We start from the raw sequence: 23,130 nt of genomic DNA, 5'->3' as shown, positions 1-23,130 counted from the left end.
TGTGCATGACTTTGCTGAGAAACCAAGCCTGTAACAGCAGCACCCCCGCTTCAGACAGCATTCCTGCTGGGTAATGAGCCCAGACTCCAGCAGGCAATGACCTTTGGAAAGGCCAGGATTTGCTTGCAGCAGGCAGGGCTGCATTTTTCAGGAGCCCCCCTTGTGGTTTGCACGCCCACGTCTCTGCTGGGGGTGTAAAGCAGGGTTTCAGCTGCCCTTCACCCTCACCTCTGGTCCTTTGGAGGTGCATTGCGTATAGCTCTGTGGGCGTTGGTACAAAGAGCATGTGTAAATGTTTGGCTTTGGTAAAGAACTATGGAAATACAGAGAGAAAAAAAACCATGCCAGCCTCCTTCTCACAACAAAGGAATTATTTTTATCTCTTCACAGGCAAGTCCTGTGGATTGTTTCTCTTCAGGAATTACCTACAAGGCAGAATTCTCAGTTGCCTATCCGTATCACCTGGATGACAAATAAAGACACAGAGAGAAGCAGACAGAGGAGGGGAGAGCAGTCAGAAACCTGCTGAATCTTTTTAGGGCATTACACATGATGCAGTGGTTGCTGAACTTGCCTTGTTGGGTAATTGTGTAACTAACTGCTGCTTCCCACACACTTACTTGGTCTGAGCCAGCCGTAAATGTGTTATCTGACCTCCCAGTGTGCTGTAAGTACTGCTTGATATCATCACACTCTTAACCTTGTGAGAAGGGGCATGGTGTCCTGATCAGGGCCATGTGCTCATGTTCAGTCCTGCCGCTTGCATTCTAGGCAGAAATTCACATCATTTCTCCTTTACTGCAAGCATAAGGGATAAGAAGCCCACTTCTATCCACTTTATATCAACAAAATATACACTGGGATCTCAATAGACTCCTCCATCCCTCTCCATCAATAGCACTGCTCAGACACTGAGGAAAGAAGAGGCTTTAGAACTTATTACTGACACTGTTCTTTATCCATATATCATTCAGGAGTACAAAAATGACCACACCTGGACCACTGACAGGGTAGTCTGAGCTTGCCCTCAACTTGAACATTATACCTTCAGTCAAGAGAATGAAGGGAAATGAAAACAAATCTTTAATTCCAGTGCAGTCATGGGATTATGCTTGAAGTGAGTTTGAAGAGTGGCCCAGATGCTTGTATAGACTTAGTTCCTAGATTCTGTAGTATCATTTCCACCAGAGAAAGGATATCCAGAACTGAACCCAGCCTAATAATGGCAGAAGGGCTCCCAAATCTGAAAAGTTGGACTTTTGTTGACAGGCTTCAAGTACACCTTTGGTCAAGCCAGTTGTGTGTCAGTGTTCGGATAAATGGCTTTGTGTAGCAGGACAGTCATGAATGCTGTTCTGCCTCACACTTTCCTATCTGATATTGCCTCAAAGATCTCCTTGTTTGTGCAAAGTGGAGAGTTGTAGCTAAGAAAAAATCAAAGAGACTTCATGCAGCGCTGCTTTCCTAATGGCCTAGATGCATTCAGACCATCGGTGCCACCTCATCTGCTTTCCCTTGCTAGTTTCCTCTTGGATGAGTTGAGGACATAACACAATGAGGTAGCGACATCTGGAGGACGGCCACCAAAGAAATCTGCTCATGCAACTCACTGCTGAGTCAATGATAGCTTTTGGGATGGTGAGGGGAAGCCATTAAGCCCAGGCTCTATCAGGGATGTGAGAATGTGAGTCAGAGGAAGGTGTACACTCTAGGTTTTTGGCATAGCAGAGTATCTGGGATCAGCCTTGTGGGTATCAGGGATGGGAGAAAAAGAACCCAGACATGACACCAGACATTTGCTGCCCTTTGGTGAAGCTTTGGGATTTGGAGCAGGAGAGCAAAAAGAGCTGCCCCTTAAGGCCAGCCATCCCATCACACCACCCCAGAGACAGGGACATGCTGACCCCGGTGTGATTTGAACACACAGCCTTCTGATCTGGAGTCAGACGCGCTACCATTGCGCCACGAGGTCAGAGATGAAGGATGCTCTCTTCATTGCAGAACCCATGCAGATCCATTCGCATCTCAGCTCCATCCTGCCCTGAGCTTCCACCCTTGTCTGAGCACCGTGCTGCAGTGACTTGGCCCTTTCTCTCCAAGTGGCATCCCTGTCCCCTGCACCTCCTATAGCCCTAATGACTACACCTTGACCACTGACAGGGTGGATTGACCTTGCCCTCCACTGGAACATCGTACCTTCAGTCGAGAGAATGGAGGGAAATGGAAATGAAGCTTCAGCTTCCAGTGCAGTCAAGGGATCACGCTAGATGTGAGCATATCCCTGTGATCCAGCAGTGTCCCAGATGCTTGAATAGACAGAAAAAAAAGATCTTTATTTCCTGACAGTGGAAAACACAACTGGGATCATCAGGCTTCCTTATCTACATCCCACCCAATGCCATGCAGTGATGGAACCCCCAGGGCTGATAAGTCACCAGGGCCAGTGGCGCAATGGATAACGCGCCTGACTACGGATCAGGAGATTGCAGGTTCGACTCCTGCCTGGCTCGACACTTTTAACCTGCTCAGTGCTCCTACTTGCTCCCACCATCAAGGTCTTCCTGCAGTGCTGTATGGGATCACCCCATCCCAAATGAAGGATGTTATGTTTTCCTTTAGAACTCCAGGTTATTCTGAATGGTGGTTGACACCCACTGGTGTCACCCATTAACTCACTTAGGATTCACCCCATCATATTACTGAGTAGTTTAGTGAAGATGTATAATAGACACAGTGTTAACATCGACCTCTGTCTCCTGCTGCACTTCCATGCAAGACCTGCCCCAGGTAGATCCAGGTTCCCCAGCTGCAGTTGTGTAAAGCTTTGTCAGAAACACCCCCCCAAAGGCAGGCAAACCATCAGAAAAGCAGAGACAAAAAGGGTTGAGTTGAGTTTTGCCCCACGTTTGACCCCGATGTGATTCGAACACATAACCTTCTGATCTGGAGTCAGACGCGCTGCCCTTGCGCCACGAGGTCCGGATGGTGGGCTGCATGTACCTGGTGTGGCCCATGCTCATGGTGGTGCACATGTCCTCTCCAATGTGACCACTGGTAGAGCACCCATGCATCCCTACATGGAGGTGCTTTTGCCCTCATGTTTCTGTCTGATCTTGTGCTCTCCCTATTGCATCCGAACCTCCATCAGTGCTGGACAGCATCACCTCCATCCTTCCCATTCCCATTCCCTCTTCCTTTCAAAGAGTGGTGTTTCCTGCTCATCCCACCTTTGCTTTGTTGCACTTCCATCTCACCCCACCCACATCATTCCTCACTGCTCTGCGTTTGGCTTAGTGTCAAGTAATAGTGCTGTGATCCTGTAGCTGTTCTCTGACTGTATAAGATAGCACTGATGAGCATGAAGCACTGCTGGGCTGGGATCTGCTTTAGGAATGTGACAAGGAGGACGGTGCCTACCTATGCACTAGGCAGCAGAGCTCCCCCTATCACCATAGTTACCAGATTTTATACAATTACATGTTAGATAGAGTTATATAAAGATACAGAAAAGTCCACATTACAGTTATATACTTAACCTAAATGCAGGAAGCTCACTCCCTAGGGATCAGTGTCAGAAACCAAACATCTTCCCTGATCTCCAGACTCATTTAAAGACATCACATGCCTTCTCTTAAATTAGCAATGCTGCAGATGGAAAAAAGTGGCTTTTCCAGCCTTTCCCACTGAGCCATTCCCACCAGAGGGAGCCAGGAGCCAGTTTGTGAGCTCACAAGCTGCAGGAGGAGAGTTGTAAATGAATGAGAAATCCTCCCATCTCCTGCTTATTCCCCTTCCTCACACTGCCAAATGCTATGAGTGTCTATGGAATAATGCTTGGTTTTCTGAATTTACCTAGAGGAGGAGAACAGACATTTCATCCAATGATGGAGGCAGCTCCTGGAAACACCTGTGAATACATACTCAGTGCTTCCCATGCTCCCATCAGAAGTTATTTTGTATGTAAGCTGGGGGGTTGATAGCCATATAGTACATTTTTTTGCCTGTGGCTTTCATAAACTTAGCTAAGGTGACTGGGGGAGGTAAGCAGGGATGCTGTTTGCGTGGGCTGCTTGTATTGGTGTAGAATGTGAGATTAGCAAGATGAGCTCCCCAGCAGAATGGTCATTGGTGTGTGAGGGGTGTGTGTCTGTATGAATTAAACAGAACAGGGCCGTTTTATTGCAATTTGCATACACGTTTGCAGTATTAGAAAGCTGAGTTCCTGCTCTAGTCTGATGAAGCACAAAGTTGGGTCTTGTCTGAGAGCTGAGATATTCCCCTTGGCTTCAGCTGGAGCTTGGGGCAGTTGTCATTTACCTGTCAGTGCCTTTGCTTCATTCATTTCTCTGGAATGTGTGAAAACGGACACAGACAGCCATGCTCCAGTTTCACGGCTGCCTGGCAGACACAATGGCACCTGCAAATCTGGAAGAAGCCAATAAAGGAACCAGAAAGGCAGAAAACAATGCACATGGGCTAAGGGGAATGTTTGCATTGTTGGCATTGAGATCACTGGGTCGGAACAACATCAATAAATACCAGACACAGAAACAGGCTCAAATAAGTGACAGTTTTAATGTATTGTTGGCAGAATGATGCGAGGGCTGTAGGGATGGACTCTTGAGAAAGCTCGAATCTCATTTAGTATCTAAAGGCTATTTTAATAACACAGGAAGTTCTGGGAAAGCCAAATCCTGGTGCCCAGAGCATGAACCAAGCCAATTAACTGCAGGCTCCTGTAATGCCTTGTTCCTGGGGGAAGGTTCTGCCATTTGAGGACTCTAAGGTACAAGTTCTTCTCGGTACCTTTATATTTTAATGTTCAGATCTTGCTCTGAGTGACGTACGAGTGGAGGTGGCAATGACCACTGATCTGGGCTGACTTGACCTGAATAAGTTAAATAACCATCTGGATGTTTTCCAAGGTGTCTGAAAGTAAAATGAGCCAGTACAGGATCCAGGGAACATGGTCTGTGCCAAGATCAGTGTCTGAGGTGGGTTTGGCTTGCAAGGTAGGAAACACACAGTATCCTCCACGGGAGTGGAGGAGCTACAAGGTACGGGATTTGGGCCTGGTTCTGGTGGTGTAGGGCATGAATGAGGATGATGCTCTGTGACACCCCTGACAGCCCATCATCATTTATCACCCAGAGGGTGGTGACGCACTGGAACAGGTTGCCCAAGGAGGCTGTGGATGCCCCATCCCTGCAGGCATTCAAGGCCAGGCTGGATGTGGCTCTGGGCAGCCTGGGCTGCTGGTTGGTGACCCTGCACACAGCAGGGGGTTGAAAGCAGATGGTCCTTGTGGCCCTTTTCAACCCAGGCCATTCTATGGTTCTATGATTCTATGATCACGTACATGACTCTATATACCTCCCTTGTCATCTACCACTGTGAGGTGAAGAGGGGTTTCCAGAGTCCCCAGGCTGATTGAGGTTATTAGCATGGCAATTAGCAGCAATTACCTATGGCAAAATGCACTTCCCATGTACCAGTGCAGGTAGATGGATTTTTACAGGGCCACATAGCTGTCTCCTCCTGGTAAAAAGTAAGTTTACTCTTCACAAATAAATGCAGTTTTTGTTACACCAGTGCAAGCTGTGGATGCAGCTTGCATTAGCTGAAATTACACTGCTGCAGCATTTGGTATAGCAGAAAGATTTTTCAGCACTGTTTCATATAACAGTGTTGGATAAGAAGGCATTAATACTCTATTTTTTTCTTTCCTGACAGCTCTGTAGCTAGGATACGTGAGACACAACCCCAGTTTTGTTTTACCCTGGGAGCATTTAAGTCCATTTCTGCTTCTTTTCAGACTGTCAAGTACTGAAGGAAAAATACTCTCTTTACCTTCCTGACCCTGTTGTATGTAGCCAAAAAATTCACACTTCTTCTATAGCAGGGGCACCATCCTAGGTCTGTTGGTCTGGATAGTGAGTGCTCTGGTTGGCAGAGGGTTATTATGGGGCAGGATCCCTTGCTACAAGAAGTCCTATGCATGGGCCCTCTCTTACGCTCAACATCACCAACAACCCAATGTCATTCCCAGATGCTTTCTCCCCCACTAAAACAATGGCTCATTTTCTCCATGTGGCCCGTTAGCAATTAACAAATTGAAGTTAACAAACGAGTAACGGGGCTCTTGGGGTGGGTTTTGAGAAGCAGCCTTCCTGCAGGCATGGTGAGGAGGTATGGTCACCTCTCTGCTGGCGTTTGTGACCCTCTGTCATTGTTCAGGCTTAGCCGTGTGCAGCGGTCAAGCTGTACTTGTTACCATATGGCCTGCCTTCCACACTCCCTACTGCCAAATTCCCTTGGACAACCTGGTCTGTTCCCAAAGCTCTATAAAAACAAGAGTGCTCCTTGCTCCCCTGTTGCAGTTCTCTGGTGTTATCACCCCGTCCCCACTCTGCGGCTAAGACCTTCTACCATGAAGCTCCTCTCCTGCCTCATGGCTCTGCTCCTCTTCCTCCTCCAGGCTGTTCCAGGTAAGGAGCAACACCTGTGTTGGACTCTGCCTGTATGAAGCAGTGAATCTTGTTGCGTAGGAGGCACAAGTTGTGTAATGGTACAGACTGCATTTCCCTGTGCTAATCAGCTCTTTTCATTAGAGGCGATTCCTTAGTCCAGAAACTGAAGTGAAAAATGACCAGCAGTCAAAGTGGAGCATTCCTAGAGATGCCACTACAACATGCTGGTCCACTTCAAATCCTGTGAAGATTCTTTATGACATTTTGTGGCACTGCTGCAAGAAGGCACCATGGAAATGCCTATTCATTACCCACTGTCACCAGCCTTTTCACTGGGGAATTGTAGCAGAGGAATAGAGATGCTCCCTTGCATTACTCAAGTTGAACTACCCCAGTGAAGTTTGCTTGAGCCCTCTGAATATGCTGACACCCCTTCCCCAGACCTTGAGTTGCATTCATTAACTGATTGATTTGCTTTTAGCCTAATTTTTCTTCACGCCTCATGAAACTCCCCATCTTAGGGTAAGGCTTTCAAAAAGGAAGAAAACAGATAAATATCTTGTCAGTGGTAACTGGACCAGATCCCAGCCTTTAATGTTGGTTAAGTTATAGGTACTTGTGCTTTGGGGGTCTTGTGTCACACCCCTAATAGGGGTCCGTGGGGTTTCAGCAGGAGGAAGATCGTGAGACATGGACTGATCCTGCAGCACAACTGGGAATCCCATTCTTCCTGTAGGTCTCGGCTTGCCCAGAGACACCTCACGTTGTGTCGGCTACCACGGGTACTGCATCCGTTCCAAAGTCTGCCCAAAACCATTTGCTGCATTTGGAACTTGCTCTTGGCGTCGGGAAACCTGCTGTGTAGGTACGTGTGGGAACCTTGCCCAGGCAGGCAATTGCTGGAGAGGAGAATATTGAAGTCAGCAAAACAATCTCTTTATGTCTCCAAGTGGTCCAAGACCTCTTCTTTCATCTACACGGATGGATCTGGCTGTGGCTGTGCTAATGGACCTGCTTGCTTTTGGAGCTCCATCAGTTAAAGTCTGTATATCTACACATGCTTAATAGCCAGGTGTACTAACCTGACCCAAAGTTCCTCCAGCATCAAGTATATGACCCTGTCCAGAAATAGATGCTTCTATACAGTCAGTCTGTGTGTGAGCGTGAAACGGATATCATGAACTCCACAACAACACAATTAGAGTTTCTCAGACATTCTTTTGGCTTTCATGAATTGGGGGATTTTAGATCTAGATACCCTTGTGTTTAAAAGTGCTCAATGGATTTCTTCTCCCTGAAATCGAGTGCATCTTCTCTATGTTCGAAAACCACTTCTCTCATTATCTTATTCTCTGCCTCAGTTGAAATGGATAGCCCTTGTGCAGCCATCTTCATAACTGTAGAAAATCCCTCCTTCAGTCTCCTTTTCAAGGTGATATGTCACAAATTCCTCTTCTTACACAGTGTTCTGAATAACCCCATTGTCCTTCTTGATAGTTTTTGAGGGCTATGAACCAGAACTTCACAATACTCTCCATATGGGTGTGTAGCAGTGGTTCAGATGGTGCTGTAATCACATTTCCTGTTTTAACTTCAATCCTTTTCATTCCAGACACCACATCAAACTTCCATACCTGTCAAGACGAGGGGGGCCATTGTGTATCTCCAAAGATCAGATGTCTGCAAGAACAGATGGGACTCTGCCCTCTAAAAAGATGGAAGTGCTGCAAAGAAATATAACAAAAGACCTTGCAGAATTGCAGAAAGCCACAGAAATGCATGGGCGAGAAAACAAACAAGCCTTCTTGTTGTGTTGTCCTGTAGAGAAGCTGCCCGACATTCTCAACATATGAAGTTTGCAATTCATTAGAGGCGACGTGCTTTTTTAATCTATATAACAAAGGCAATAAACATTAAATAAATGGTCTAACAGTTCCATATATACACAGAGAGAGGCAGCAGGTCTCCTTCATCTTTGTGGAGAGAGCTGTTGATCAGAAAATTCTGTACATGAGAATTGCTCTAAAGAAGTCTACATAGAGACTGCTTATGGATGAGGAACATTCAACCCCAGCCCACCCCCACTGCATCCACTGCCCACAACCCTCAGTACCACATCTCCACATTGAACCCTCCAGGGATGGTGACCCCACCACCTCTCTTAGCATCTGTGCCACTGCAGCACCTCTCTTTATGAGATAAAATCCATCCTAATATCCAACCTGACCCTCCCCTGGTGCAATTTGAGGCCACGTATGTTCATGCTTCCATACATTCTTTGAGCAATTCGAAGATTTCTGAGGGTTTCCTCTGCCAAGCCTATTGCTAGTAGTTGAAGGTGCGTAGTGTAGAGGTGTTCCCTGAAACTGCATCGCAAATGGATTGCATCTGGAAAGACCAGAACCTTTCCCAGTCAGTCTGCAGACGAATGCCTCGTTGACATATGATGGTTTGAGGAAACAGGGCAGTCTTCATCCAGGAGCCTCCCCCCTAACCCACACATTCAGCCATCCAATGGAATTAGGGATTTAAGCTCCCACATCCATTTTTGGAAAGAATGTTTTAAATTTCCCCTAAGACTGAGGCTGGCAGACAGGAGATGGTGCAAGGAAATGCTTTTTTTATTCATGCTAAGTGCTCCTCTGTTGTGGTTTTTGTTGACAGATACACTCATTCGTCTGCTGTTGCTTGTCACTGGTTTCTCTCTGGACTCAATGGTCCGTAGCCGCAAGCTGTTCTGCCAGACATTCCTTGCAGGTTTACCAACCACACAGCCCAGAGGGGGCAAGTCCAAATGCTCACAGTGCAACCAACTGTGAAGAGGTCCCAGGCCAACAACACCTTGCCCAACATGTATTCAAGTCCTGTGGCACATTCCCACTCCTAAAGGGCTAATTCTCACTCCAAGAGGGTCTTGGACCTACTCCTGATGCAGCAGATGACCAAGAGCAATGGAGTAATCAGTGAACAAAGAAAATGTGAGATTTTTTGAATCATAGAATTATTTGAGTTGAAAGGGACCATCAAGTCCAACTTCCCACCCAATGAACAGGGACTTCTACAGCTAGAACAGGTTGTTCAGGTTTTGGCACTCGACTGCCTCAGATTAGGATACGTTAGTCCAAATTTTTAGCCCCAGTCTTTCAGCTGTCCAGCTTAGAGTGTATTCACAAGAACAATGGTATTAATGCAGTGGAAGGATCACCGTGGACATCAGCCAGGCAAGGGTAGCTGGAATATCACACGCAGATTTTACAGCCAAAGCTACATATCATATCTCTCACATAATTCCCATCGAGTGGCACATTGCTGAGCTAACCAGCCACCTCCTCCATCAGTGCTATGTGGTCATTACGCTCAGGAACGAAACCTCCCAAATTTCTCAGAAGCCAGAGCTTGAATGGCCTTTTTGGCAGGAAAAATCACGCCCAGGTTTCAGCTGGAGCAAATATTCACAGGAGCTCAGATAGAAATGAATCACTCCCAGCTTGCAGCAACTCCAAGAGCGAGCCTTTCTTTGCAGGTTGCCACCGCTCAGCCCATCGTCTCTCTGGGCACTTTGCTGGTGGAGGACAGAGAAATTCCTGCACCTTGTTTTTCCTCGCAACCCACCCACCCAAAATACCAGCTGCCAGGTAGAGGAAGCAAAGTGAAGCAAACCAGCATTGTTTGGAGCTGCAGCACTGGGTCAGAACGACACAGGGGATTGCTGAGCGGTGAATGTCACCAGGATATAATTAACTCCTGCCTGCTCCCTCCCTCCTCCAGGATGCCATCCCGCCTGCCAGCATCATGCAGAAGCTTCTGCACAGTCTCACGCTCAGCCCTGCTGCTACCCAGCAGGACCAAGGTGATGGGGAACCTTTGTGTCATGTTCATCTTCATCTCCCTGCTCGCTCACGGTAAGGCTGGGGGTGGTAAGCTGGGGAGGAAGCTTTCCTCGCTGTGTAATGATACCATGATGCTATAGGTGGTGATGGGGGAAGGTGTCCTCAGGTTTCTGGATGAAGTAGTGGGGCACCTTAGTGAGAAGCATGATTTCATCCCCTGGAGAAATGCTGTATCACCAGTCTTGGAGCAGCCTGGTTGGGGAACCTCAGTGCTCTCTTGTTCTGGGGTTGGGATTTGGAGGCTCTAAGAGAAAACTTCCTCCTTCCTCCAGGCTGCATCTGGTACATGGGATGCTGGGGGTGCTCCTTGCTGCTGTGTGTGCCCAGGCTGTAGGTGCAGCAGGATGACGGTGCCCAAGGAAGCACTGTGCATTTTCACTCACCAGCTCACTCCTCTTTGCAGGAAGCACTCAAGGCCCAGACAGCTGTAACCACGACAGGGGCTTGTGCCGAATGGGGAAATGCATCTTCGGGGAATACCTGGCTAAGTACTGCTTTAAACCCATCATTCTCTGCTGTAAACCTGTATCACTGACACCCACCAAGACCTGAAGGTGCCCGAAATGCAGTGGATGGAGAGCAGCAGCTCCCCTAGCAAGGACCATGTTGGGAGGACATGCAATTCCTTTCTATGGGAGAACTGCTCCAGCTCTCATTGGCTGTGGATTCACTTGTGGACCTTTTCCTTTCACTGTGACTTTTTAAAGCAGAGCCACACAGACTATATATTGTCCCATTTGGCATCCAGCTGCTACCTGTCATGCATAGGTGAGAAACTGCCTTTCTCCTTACCCAGAAACAATAAACCTGAGGTTTAACAGAACAGCAAGTGCTCGTCTGTCACTCCTGCTGACACCCAGCACTCTTCCCATCCCATCCTGGGGAGAAGAGTTGCAATGGGGCAGCCTTCTTCTTCATTGCTTTCAGTGCAGCCTGATTTAACATAAATACAAGTGCATTCTGTGTATTCACATGCAAGTGCATTCAAGTGCAACCCCCTGCACTTACCTACTCATTCTTCCCAAACTGTGCCAGGTTTCTACAGGCAATGGGAAGGGCTGTATGAGAAATATAGCACAGAAAGGGAATGAGGATGCTCCACATGCTTACACGGCCCTTTGACCATTGGCAAAGGCCATAGCAGGAGCACATGTGCCATCATTAAGTCTTTCCCGAGCTCAATCAGACAGTGCAGGACTGTTGTGGGTTCACTCCTTTTCCACAAAGCAGCAGAAGGAAGAGAGACCCCAGAATTGTTTACTGTAAGTGGAAGGAGGGATATGAATGTTGTCCATTGTTGCCCTTAGGCTGCATTCTGGTGCTCCTCCTTTTCTCCCAGCAATAACCTCAAAGCAACTAGCAGCTTTCTACATACAAGGTGAGGATGGATGGAGCACCTGATGGAGGTGCTGCAGGGCCATTGCAGCAGGTGGCCTTTAAAGGTCAACTCAAATGATTCCATGATTCTGAGCTGCACCAGCCAAACTCCACTTGCTCTCCAGACCCACCCTGTGCCCTCCTGTGTGTCTTCAACAGAAAATGTTGGTCCCCCCTGCTTTGCCAATGTGCTCTTGATCTCTGATTCCAGGTTAAACCGCATCTCTCCAGGTCAATCACTTCTGCAAAGGCAAGAAAACAATGATGTAAATACAGAGTTATGCCAATTAGCTGAAGCATTGGCCAGAGCCAGGGAAAAGTCCTCCCTGGGGGATGAAATTCTTGCTCTGATGAACCAAACAGGAAAATTCCCATTGACCTCACCGTGCTCAGAGCCCAGCGCCAGAGGTCTGGCACTGAATCATCTGCTTTGATTCCTGATTCACGAGCAGCCTGGATCTTCTCCCTGGGTCATCATAGCACAGTCCAGGCCATTGAGGCACACAGGGAAATGCCAGCCCTCCCCTGGAGATCCCCACAAACAGACAGGAGTGCTTGGGAACCGCTGCTGCAAACAGAGCCTGGAGCCAAATTCCTCCCCACCCTGCAGGCTGCAGCCCAGCTCTCCAGCACACACAACACAGCGGGCATTTAAATCAAGGCTCTTTTCCAAAGCAAACAGTTTCTTCCTCAGATTCATCCACAAAGTTTGTGATTCACGCCTCTTATCTGAGGGACTGTTAGCCACCATATTTATGGCCTGTTTTCCTATGAAAGTGCAGTGTATGAGCTCATCATCTCGTCCCGTAAATCTCCTTGCCAGACGCTGGGCCTTCTGCCCTCTGTATGTTTTGAAGCTGTCAACCGGCCAAATTTCCATCAGGGTGTCACCTGGAAATGCTCCTCTTGCAGTGGTGTAATGGGATGGTAGACACAAGCTGCTGCAATAAGGCACGGTCCCATTCTACCCTATTTTGTGTGTTCCGTTGCTTACCGATATAGCTGGAAACATAGGCCCAGGTTCACACCTACCAGCTAGCATGGCTGTCTCATAAACCTCAGAGCATCCCAAATGGTAACACATTGTATTAAGGCAACTTGAGTGGGTGCTAAGTCTCCATTGACTTCAGTCAGCACTCAGATATCTTATGGACCTGAAGACCTATATTTTCCAGGGAATAGGAATGGCTGGTGTGACCCACCAGATGTTTGTAAGCCTGTAAGTAGGGTTTTAGCATTATTTCCTAAACATCTCTTCTGTCTTGTGGGCCAGGAGGCGCAACAGCTTTCTGGACAGAGCTTGCTCCCAGAGCATCCCCTGCAATGCTAGGAGGGTATCAGCTGGCTTAGGGGGGTATGCCAGGAGTCTAGAAGAAGGTGCTGAAGGTGAATGTGGTCTCACTGCTCATGGTCTCATGGTGAAGAATAACTTTAGGGGAAAGAGTGGGAGCTGAATTTAGGGGAAAAAAAAAACTGGCTGCAGATCAAGGAAAATCTTTATTGAAGGATATTGCCATGTAAAACTTCTCTCCCCTTGAGAAGACAACAGTCTGGGCATATGAGAGATCCCACACCAGTGTAGCAAGCAGCATTCTGATGGTTCCAGATAGAGCTCACCCTCTGAGCTGGCCAACTAGGAATAAGTCACAGCTTTTTGCTGGACATCATTGGGAACACCATGCCCACCTGGTAGCCTGGCTCTGCTCTAAACCACGCATCCAGAATGCCAGCATGCACATCTTCCAGTCCCATCATCAGAGAAAGACACATCCAAGAGTTCCACTCTTTTGGGGTTGTAGAATTGTATCACAGTATTGCTTGGGTTGGAAGAAACCTTAAAGCCCATCCAGCCCCAACCCCAGCCATGGGCTGGGTGCCCCCCACCAGCTCAGGCTGCCCAGGGCCCATCCATGGCCTTGGGCACCTCCAGGGATGGGGCACCCACAGCTCTGGGCAGCTTTAGGTAAAGGATTCCTTCCTAACGCCTTACCTAAATCTCCCCTCCTAAATCTCCCCTCCTTTAGTTTAAAGCCTGATGAACTGCCCTACTACCAGTATGCAGAGCACCAAGACTTCCAGAGTCTACACACACCCTTACAACCACCCCTCCTGCACACAGACCCACTGCCTTTCTCCAGGCTGCGTGTGGCCAGCTTATAGGACACCCAGTTTAAATACACAGTGTCCCACGACCCAAAGTCCAACTGGTGAAGGGCCCCTTATCTGCTCTGTTTGATGAAGGTAATCCCTGTACTTTTCAAGAAGCCCAAAGGCCACATCACGTCCCACTACATTACAGTACTTTTACATTTTCCAGCACTGGCTGGTGCCCAGCCTGTGAATAAAAGGCCATCAAGGTGACTTAAAGAGGGAAAATGAAAGACTTAGTGATGCCCTCTGCTGCTTCATTGCTGTAAAAAAATACCTTTATAACGACCCTATGTTTTCTCTTCATTTCTGTGCTGTTTGGAGGAGATTTCTCCTTGCTGTTTGCTTTGTGTTGTTTGCCAAAGTTGAAATTCAGGTCCCACGTCTGCTGATTTCCTGGAACTGATCTGGAGAACTAAAACAAACCAGCATCAGGCTGCAATACACACTCTTCTCCTAAAGATCCTGCTAATTATGGGGACATATCCCAGCTTTCCTATGTAACGAATTCATAAAGGAATACGTTGAATTGCCATTTTTCTTGGCAGCTGAAAACAAAAGTTTGGCAAACCATCTCTTTGCAGACCAGAAAGTTGGGAAATGTGAGCAGACCTTTGGTTTTTAAGGATCCAATGCTTTCCAAGCCAACTTAGCACTGTTGGGGAGCCCTGAGTAGCAGGAGACTCTGGGTTTTGTCACACTGGACTTTGTCAAACGTGTACAGAGACTGGGAGCTGGAACTGAGGAAAAAAAAAGAAGACAAAACACTTTGATCCTGCAAACACTTGGATGGGTTTCCAACGTCACATGCTGGAGTTGACATACGCACCAACAGCCAGGCTGGGTCAGCCCCAACATCCTGTCTCCAGCAGCAACCAGGAGCAGACTCCCCAGTGCTCACTGCAGTTTGTTGACAGAAACCTGCTGCTATTTTTTTTCCTTTATTTTCTTTTCTTTTGGCTTTTTTTTGGTGTGTGTGTGTCTTTTCCTCCCCCTGAACGTGAGGCGTCCGAGAGCGGGCAGTTCCCAGAGCAACTGTTTGCCGTCATGTTGAAATGCATCTGAGATTGACAAAGTTCCCTCCGCTCCTGGAGCGTTACACAACTCTCAGCCTTATAAATCCAGGATTTCCCTCTTCTCTATCTCCCTGCAGCCCTCCTGGTGGTGGGAAGCCCACCCACGTTCAGCCATGAGGATCCTCCAGCTGCTCTTTGCCATCGTCGTCATTCTCCTCCTCCAGGATGCTCCTGGTAAGGATCAAATATTTGCAGAGGTTTGTGTAGGGCTGTGGAGAGATGAGAGACAGGATTCAATCACCAGGTAGAGGCAGACAAGATAGAGAAGTCAAGTCAAGTCAAGTCAAGTCAAGTCAAGTCACTTTTGACTTGACTCTTGCTTCCAAGGAACAAATCTGCTCTCTACAAAGCAGGGAGAACACAGTGACAAACAGAAGGCAAGTTTCTTGAGAAGGAAAGTGGGGAGAAAGATTGAAAGGTCATTTTGTTTGTTTGTTTGTTTCATTTCTTCTGGGATTCTGCTTTAATAGGGAAGTCTTCCTTAGCTGTGCTCTTTGACTGGTTGCTTGTATATAGAACCATAGAGTTGTCTGAGTTGGAAGGGACCCTTCAAGGCCATCTGCTCCAACTCCCCTGCACTGAACAGGGACACCCACAGCTCCATCAGTGCTCAGAGCCCATCCAGCCTGACCTTGGATGACTGCAGGGATGGGGCACCACCACCTCTCTGGGCAAGTGCACATGTGAGGAATTCAGGTCCCATCCTGCCATAGGGTCACTGCAGTGTTACAGGGACTGTGATGGTGTAACTTCCATAGTAACCAACTCAGATAATCAAGAAGAGGAGATCTATCGCCTTGGTGTGCTTACTCTCTCCTTTATTTAACTTAAGCCCTAAAGATAAAAGGAGAGAGAACGACTTGCCCACTGCCCTGATGTTGCATACCCATCAGTGTATATCTCCTGGTGTTCCTGCTGCATATGAAGGTGTTGCCCAAGGGATCCACCTCACCTGACACAGCCAACCCACAGCTGCCCATCTTGCCTATGTTTAGCTGTTAAGATGTGTGCTGTGTTTGTTGTTCAGATCCCAAGCACTTACCATGAAGCTCCTTGTTCCAGTTGCAGGTGTTGGTTGCTCACCCAGTACCACCAGTGGGGTTCTGCGTGAGTTCCTAAGCAGCTCAGCCGTGTCCTTTCCCTCCACAGCAAAAGGTTTTTCAGACAGCCAGCTATGCAGAAACAACCATGGCCACTGCCGGAGGCTCTGCTTCCACATGGAGACCTGGTCTGGGAGCTGCCTGAATGGCCGCCTGCGCTGCTGCAGGTGACAGACTGCACTGGGATGGACCAGCACCCCAGGGCCACGCAACCAGGACCATAAGTAGGAGCTGCTCTTGGACACCACCGTGACTACATCCACATCTGGTTTTGTCTGCCACCAATAAACCACTGAGTTTTCAATGTCCTTCTGCATCTGGACCTTCCTTCATGATGCTTGAGGTTTGGTTTGTTTGTCCATGCAGGGGCATTTGAGGATGCTTGGGATGCACCCAAACCATCTGTGCTGGTGGGTGTCCCTGCTTGGGCAGGGCTTGGACCTGGGGTTCCTTGATGTTGTGTTCCTGGATGCTGTGTTGAGGGTCATGGTTTAGTGAGAGCTATTGGTAATAGGTGAACAGTTGGACTGGATGATCTTTTAGGTCTTTTCCAACCTTGGTGATTCTATGATTCCTTCCAATCTCAAGCTTTCCATGATTCTCTGGTTCAATGATTCTGTGATGCTGTGTCTGCACAGAGCCACACTCATGTGAAATCTTGCTCACACAGTGGGAGAGTTAAATAAAAAGGGAAGCTCCCCGTGCAGCTGGTGATAAAAACAAGAGGAGTTCTTCCGGCCTCATTTGCTGGCAGGGAATTCCCCAGGCTGTGTGTGTATGTGAGTATGGGGCAGAAGAAGGGGGCTGAAGCCACCAACCAGACTTTGTATGGGCTCTGGGTGCTGACATGTGCAAAGCACTTGATGTGGGGGATGAGTAAATAGATGAAACAATGCTGTTTGATTAGGAGGAAAAAGTTATGTTAGGCTTGGTGACAGCAGGTGGCAGTCCCAGCCTGCTGCTCTGCTTCTGCTGCAGAAGGAAAGGGAAAGAGAGGAAGGGAAGGGAAGGGAAGGGAAGGGAAGGGAAGGGAAGGGAAGGGAAGGGAAGGGAAGGGAAGGGAAGGGAAGGGAAGGGAAGGGAAGGGAAGGGAAGGGAAGGGAAGGGAAGGGAAGGGAAGGGAAGGGAAGGGAAGGGAAGGGAAGGGAAGGGAAGGGAAGGGAAGGGAAGGGAAGGGAAGGGAAGGGAAGGGAAGGGAAGGGAAGGGAAGGGAAGGGAAGGGAAGGGAAGGGAAGGGAAGGGAAGATAGCTCTCTTCCATCCCTAAACATGATGCCTGGATGGAAGCTGCCTGGTGGTCTGTGCAGAGCCCTGAGCCATGGCTGAGGAGGGACAGCTGGCATAGACAAGGGGCCTTGGAGTTTTTTTGGGGTGAAAAAAAGAAATTCCTGCATTTCATATTCTAACATGACATGAGGGGTATTTCTGCCTCATATGCTGATCTGGTGAGTGGAAGTATAAATGGGAAGGGGCCAGATATATTTACAGCAGGGAGAAAATCTGATCAGCTGTTGATGCAGGAAGAAGTAGAGCTGCTCACTGTGAAGTGCTCTGCAGCAGGACTCGAGGGAGCAGAGCATCACTTAGGAGAGGAATTAAATCAGTGTGTGACAGGGCGCCCATATGCTCTGGGGCTGGGAATACCCCAACCTTACTCCCCTTGATGGCTGCAAATAGGATGCCCTTATACCTTCACAGTGAGGGTAGTGAGGCACTGGCACAAGTTTCCCAGGGATGTGGTTGGTGCCCTGACCACGGAGACTTTCAAGGTGAGGCTGGATCAGGCCCTGGGCAACCTGATCTAGCTGTGATGTCCCTGTTTACTGCAGGGCAGTTGGACTAGATAGCCTTCAGAGGTCCCTTCCAGCTCTAAGGATTCTATGATTCTTTATGTCTCCTGGACTCAGGATGCTTCTCTTCTCCTCTGAATGACAGTGCAGCTCCTCGGGGAGCTGGGATAGCTCAGCCAGAGGTTAGCAGCCACTCTGGCTCATCCAAGCCCCATGGAGCAGATAAGGCTCCCCTCGATAACAAGACCTGCCAGCAGCAAGCTTCCAGTTTTCCACCTTTTTGAAGTCTGCCTGGTGAGGTTGTGCAGAACTTTGTCCGCTTGCCAAAGTAACCAACCTCCAGCTCCAGCCTTCTTCTTCCCTCCTTTCCCCGCTCTTCCTCCTCACTCCTTCATGCACACGCTGTTCCACGAGGCCGACAGGGATTCTAAGGGGGGAGTGAGGGGCTGATGTCATCTGTTTTTGGCTCTGTAGAGGAGAAGGCACTGCTGGAGGAGGTGAGGGTCAACACGTCTGCCTCTACCCAGCCTGGCGCCGGGAGCAACTGGGAGCCTTCCTCCCGCAGCCGCCTCCACTCCTTATCGGGGCAGGATGACATCTCGGGGACCCGAGTGGGGAAGAAGGTGGGAGAGCTGAATGGGAGCCTTGTGAGAAGGGTGTGTGTGTGTGTGTGTGTGTGTGTGTGTGCTGGAAACAGCTCCTGGCAGGAGCCAAGGGGGGAAATAGCTCGCAGCAGGATGGAGCCTGCTATCAGCTGTGTGCTGGAGTCAATGAGGCTCCTGCTGAGGTTAACCTCTCCCATCCTGGGGCAGGCAAGCTGGAAAATTCTATGTGGTCATCTCCGAAGGGTTAAAAGACCCCCTGTGTAATCCAAGGAGGAGAATGAGCCCTATGGGCAGAGGGAGGGAGGTGACGACCTCCGCTCCTTACCCAAAGTGTGGGGTACGCATACAGGGCTGTCTGTGTCTGTACTGGGAAGATGGGAACTGTTGTGAACTCCCATGCTTTTCTTCTCTCCCTTAGAAATGAGGTTTAATCATAGAATCTTAGAATATTAGAATTGTCAAATAAATGAATGATTGAATGATTGAATCATCAAGTCATCAAGTCACAGAATCACAGAATGGCTTGGCTTGGAAGAGACCGTAAGGCCCATCCAGTTCCAAGCCTCCTGCCATGGGCAGAGTTGCCACCCAGTGGATCCTGATGCCCAGGGCCCCATACAGAAAAGATCAGAAAAGAATGGGGTACTTTTAGATAAACCCAGAACCAAACTGCGCATCCTCTCTTCTACAACACAGCCTCACGGAGGGGAAAGCCTGGTGGGAGGTGGGAGATGCAGCCCAAGGAGGGAGACAGGTCCATAGAGCCATGACCTCCTAATGTTTTTGACTGTGTCAGAGAAAAGCATGTCACTTGGTCACAGCTGATGTCTCAGAGTGTAATAAAGTACATTTTCCAGGCATAAATAAATGACTTCATCCTCCTGGCAAGGTGCTCTGGGCCATGTGGAGGAAAAACAGTGCAGGAGCAAATGTAGTTCCCTGAGGATGGAACTGGTGGGACAGCTCCAAGGCAAACACCATAGGCAGCTTCCAGGCTGCAAAGCTGGGATTTGACTTCCAGAATGCTGACAAAACTTGTGGCTCTTGGTCTGGAGATACCCTGGGGTGAAAGGCAGAGCTGAACCTGGGGAAAGTGCAGAGGTGGGATGGTAGGTGAGCCCTTCCTCCTCTCCATCCTCCTTTTCCCAGTGTCTCCACCAAGCAGCCCTTTTCTAACCCTAAGCTTTCAATGCTGCGCACAGCAGAACAGGACCCTTCCCCAAGCCTGGGAGGGCCGTGAAAGCTGTCAGGAGGCTTTATTGTCCAGATCTTCGGGCTGCTATCGGCGACTCCCACACACTGGAAGTGAGATATGTGTGACAACATTTTTTCCGTTGGCAAGCTTAGCATTGCTGAGGAGAGGGGAAGGGGCTGGGGAGGGCAATGGAGAGGAGGGGGGAAAGGCAGGGAGGTGGAAGGGTATGAATGCCCACCCTCTCCATCCTTCATTCATCCCATGCTCCCCAGGCCTATGAAAGGAGAGGAAAGCATCATTTTGGAGGAGCACATTGGCAAACAGGGTGATGTCAGACCTACAGCCTGATGGCCCAGTAGGGATTATACTAAATTCCTTGGGTAAGATCCTAAAACTCTCTTCCTGAAAACGTATCTCTTAATTCATATGGGTATACATAGAAACGGAAAGACTTTCTGGAAGGATACTGGCTGGGCTAGCAAGACCTCATGGGGTGTGATCCCAGTTGTCAACTGCACGTTGCGTCTCATCATGTTTTTGCAGTGACCGGATTGTCAGGCTCTGGGAAGGAAGGGTCTTGGCCCTCAGTCTTGTTTTGCAGAGCAGAGCCTGAAATCCAGCTTTCCCAATCTTCAGAGAAGGAAAAAAAACCAACAGAATCCACACCAGTAAACACTCAATGCCACAGCTTTAGGAAAGTACGACATTTGTCAAGCTTTGCAATAGAAATCTCAAGCTGACAATGCTTGTGATGGCAACACATGTTGGTCTGTAGGGCAAGAAGCTGAGTGAGGTTATAGGTGGGATTTTGGGGGTTAGAAGAGTATTGTAGAGTATATATCTACATTAGAGTAGAAGAATTTCCCTTAGGGCCCCAGAAGGTTTTCCAAACTCATCCATCCAGAAGATAAGCAGCACAGATGGACTGGAGGAGTATGGCAGAGTCCAGAGACACCTCCAGTTGCTTCCTTGCCCAAATGCTTCTTATTCTTCACTATTTTCTCTCTTGAGAGTCACCAAAGTAGAGTGACCTGCTCTGAGGGGTGGTATCTGCACCAGGGAAGTATGATGTGCTAATGGTACAGGTGTAAGAGTTCAACTTCTGGTGTCATGGAAAGGATAAGGCAAGAGGAACTTCAACCAACTCGGATGGACCAACCCACAACTGCGCCAGAGTTAGAAACAGGACAGAAATATATTGGCAAAAAATGCGTAGGGTAACATTTGCTGAGTGTGGTGGTGGTTCTGGAGGCAGAGAGATCCCAAATTAGCATTCAGCCATGCATGGATTAGCTCTAGGAATCATTTGTATGAGCAATGGGGAGAAGGGAGGGGAGGTTCCTCCAATGACTCATCCTCCTTGAGAAATCTTAAACCAAAGCTTTTGACTCATTTAGCCATGCCATCAGTAAGTACATGCAGGAAAATCAAGAGGGTTCTGCTCCAGCCCAGTAGTATCTCTGGTGCTGATCCATCTTCCAGGCAGTGAAATAAATGCTGAATCAAAAAAAAAAACAGTATTTTTTTCTTGGCTGTGCCTGCCTGAGCCAATATCCCAGCAAATGAGAGGTCAATAAAGGGTTGACAAGGGAAAGTTCTTTATTTAAGGTCTGGCACTTGTTCAGCTGCAGCATTTGATCTATCACGTGGTGGGCTGGTTTCTGTTCCTGCCTCTGAATGGCTCTTCAAGTCTTCCTGCCTCAGTTTACCCACTTGGAAATGGAGGCAAAGGTAATGCAGTGTCCCAGAGATGAATGCTCATGAAGATACAGAGCAATGAGGCTGGAGGGGACCTCACGTGTCTCTGATCCACCCTAGCTCCAGCCAGGGCAACCTAGATCACCTGGGATCTGACAGAGACGCCCAGGGTGTCAGACACTATGTATTAGAAATATATTAGAATATATTCTGTATTGTATCTTTACAATAATAGTGGCTATCTTGGGGCACAGATTGCTACTGAAGAACCACTTTCTTTCCTACTCGAACAGAATTAATCCTCCCACAGAAACATCCTGTGGCTCCGATGTATTTACTTTTTTCCCTTGAGCAAACTGAAAAGCAAAAGCATTCTGCACGAAAACCCTCCTGTGGAAAAAAAAATAAAATAATAATAATAGAAAAGAAAGTCTAAGAAAAGTGATTTCAATCTCCTACCATGCAACTTTCCCTCCTGGGAGGGATGCGAACCTATTTCCCTCCCCCACTACAGTGAAAACAAATGTGGGGGTCCACACTGACTGGTCCCCAGGGTGCCCAGCCGTGCCTGCCGAGGCCGTGGGAGTTTGGCTACTGTTATCCGGCTCTTATCAGCGCTCATGTGCAGCCTGTCACCGATCCCACTTAGCTCAATGACCCCGGGCCGAGCCCCGTCTCCAGAGGACCCCGCTATCTCCGGACTGGCGGAGACCTTGGCTGGGATTGGCGTCTTCTGACGACAGAGGAGCTGCCCCAACTCCCCACCCTCTCCTGTTGCTTCTCCTGGCTCCTCTCTCCAGGGTCTGGCAAGGGCTTGCCTGATTCTTGTTGACCAAAATAGCAGCAGAGATAACAACCCCAAGCAAGGACATGGTAGCGAATTTCCATTCACAAATGCAGACTCCCCACCCCCCAGGAGAGGACAACCTGGCTGCCACCACCCCCTGCTCCCCACCTTCTCTTCTCCCTCTGTAAGGAAGAAGAAAAGCCACTACAAGGAGCAGACCGTGTCTCAGGGTTGTCTTCTACCACCTGAAAGGCTAAAAGGGATCTCACCCTTGCCCATCCCAACCAGCATCACCCCATACCTCACCAATTATGTCATGCCCACAGTGGGACCACGCGTCCACATCCAGACCCACCAGACTAGGATGCATGATACCCACTACAGCACACACCCAGAGATACCCAAAGCAGCAGTGGGATGCTGAGAGACCACACAGCCCCTGGAGTTCCCCATTCTCATGGCTTCCCATGCCATGCCTGGAAATGCTAGGAGACTTTGGCTCCCATAACCCAGATATTATCATCATGCCATGTCCCACCCTGTGACAGAGAGATGGGGATCCTAGAGAAAGCACAAGGAGAGGAATTACAATGACATGGTCATGGCAACCCCAAGACACAGCAGTGAGTCTTTTTGAGCAGTCAGTAAAGATGAAGTCCTTGCTTTCAACCCCATCTATAGAGCACTGAGCTGAACAAGCCTGGAACACAGACTGGCCATCAATACGTACCGGGGACCACCCCAAAAAGTCTTTCCTGGAGTGAAGAGATCTTAGACCTGACACACTTCCAGCATCCCAAGGACTAAGAAACAATTCTGAAGGATCACTATACTACATGTCCCTCATCACACCTATCTGTGCTCTGGGAAGGCCTGCAGCAAAGGAGACAGTTGTGATCAGGACGTAAGATGGTAAGAACACAAAGAAATGGACTCATGCTGTGCTAGGGAAGGTTTAGATTGGATATCAGGAAGAATTTTGTCACATAATGGGT

General features: G+C 48.6%; 3 protein-coding genes and 3 non-coding genes across 7 annotated transcripts; 4 read left to right on the top strand and 2 right to left on the bottom strand.

The window, feature by feature from the left end:
- Nucleotides 1-1,900: 1,900 nt before the first annotated feature.
- On the bottom strand, nucleotides 1,901-1,972 carry TRNAW-CCA (transfer RNA tryptophan (anticodon CCA)). Its single transcript has one exon. It is a non-coding gene; the product is annotated as a tRNA-Trp (tRNA).
- A 465-nt stretch (nucleotides 1,973-2,437) lies between these two features.
- TRNAR-ACG (transfer RNA arginine (anticodon ACG)) lies at nucleotides 2,438-2,510 on the top strand. Its single transcript has one exon. It is a non-coding gene; the product is annotated as a tRNA-Arg (tRNA).
- A 397-nt stretch (nucleotides 2,511-2,907) lies between these two features.
- TRNAW-CCA (transfer RNA tryptophan (anticodon CCA)) lies at nucleotides 2,908-2,979 on the bottom strand. The gene has a single exon. It is a non-coding gene; the product is annotated as a tRNA-Trp (tRNA).
- Nucleotides 2,980-6,380: 3,401 nt separating this feature from the next.
- LOC107312339 (gallinacin-11) lies at nucleotides 6,381-8,400 on the top strand. Its single transcript, XM_015859649.3, has 3 exons — nucleotides 6,381-6,488; nucleotides 7,207-7,335; nucleotides 8,083-8,400. Exons 1-3 carry the CDS (start codon nucleotides 6,431-6,433, stop codon nucleotides 8,208-8,210), a joined length of 315 nt encoding a protein of 104 aa, XP_015715135.2. The 5' UTR covers nucleotides 6,381-6,430; the 3' UTR covers nucleotides 8,211-8,400.
- Nucleotides 8,401-9,872: 1,472 nt separating this feature from the next.
- Nucleotides 9,873-12,704, top strand: LOC107312343 (uncharacterized). Of its 2 annotated transcripts, XR_014944986.1 has the most exons (3): nucleotides 9,873-10,372; nucleotides 10,764-11,128; nucleotides 11,949-12,704. XR_014944986.1 is itself a non-coding variant. In XM_032443938.2 (2 exons), the coding sequence occupies exons 1-2, from the start codon at nucleotides 9,943-9,945 to the stop codon at nucleotides 10,910-10,912; spliced, it is 579 nt and encodes a 192-aa protein (XP_032299829.2). In that variant the 5' UTR covers nucleotides 9,873-9,942; the 3' UTR covers nucleotides 10,913-11,183. The 2 variants fall into 2 exon arrangements, 1 of the variants encoding a protein (XP_032299829.2); XM_032443938.2 differs by lacking the exon at nucleotides 11,949-12,704 and having other exon boundaries at nucleotides 10,764-11,183.
- A 2,324-nt stretch (nucleotides 12,705-15,028) lies between these two features.
- On the top strand, nucleotides 15,029-16,369 carry DEFB125 (defensin beta 125). Its single transcript, XM_085544280.1, has 2 exons — nucleotides 15,029-15,135; nucleotides 16,111-16,369. The coding sequence occupies exons 1-2, from the start codon at nucleotides 15,075-15,077 to the stop codon at nucleotides 16,230-16,232; spliced, it is 183 nt and encodes a 60-aa protein (XP_085400406.1). The 5' UTR covers nucleotides 15,029-15,074; the 3' UTR covers nucleotides 16,233-16,369.
- Nucleotides 16,370-23,130: the final 6,761 nt, after the last annotated feature.

This window comes from Coturnix japonica, chromosome 3 (genome assembly GCF_054131305.1).
Source record: "Coturnix japonica strain WE chromosome 3, WE-NBRP24, whole genome shotgun sequence".
Lineage (NCBI taxonomy): Eukaryota > Metazoa > Chordata > Aves > Galliformes > Phasianidae > Coturnix > Coturnix japonica.
This window is presented reverse-complemented; position numbering and strand designations above follow the sequence as displayed.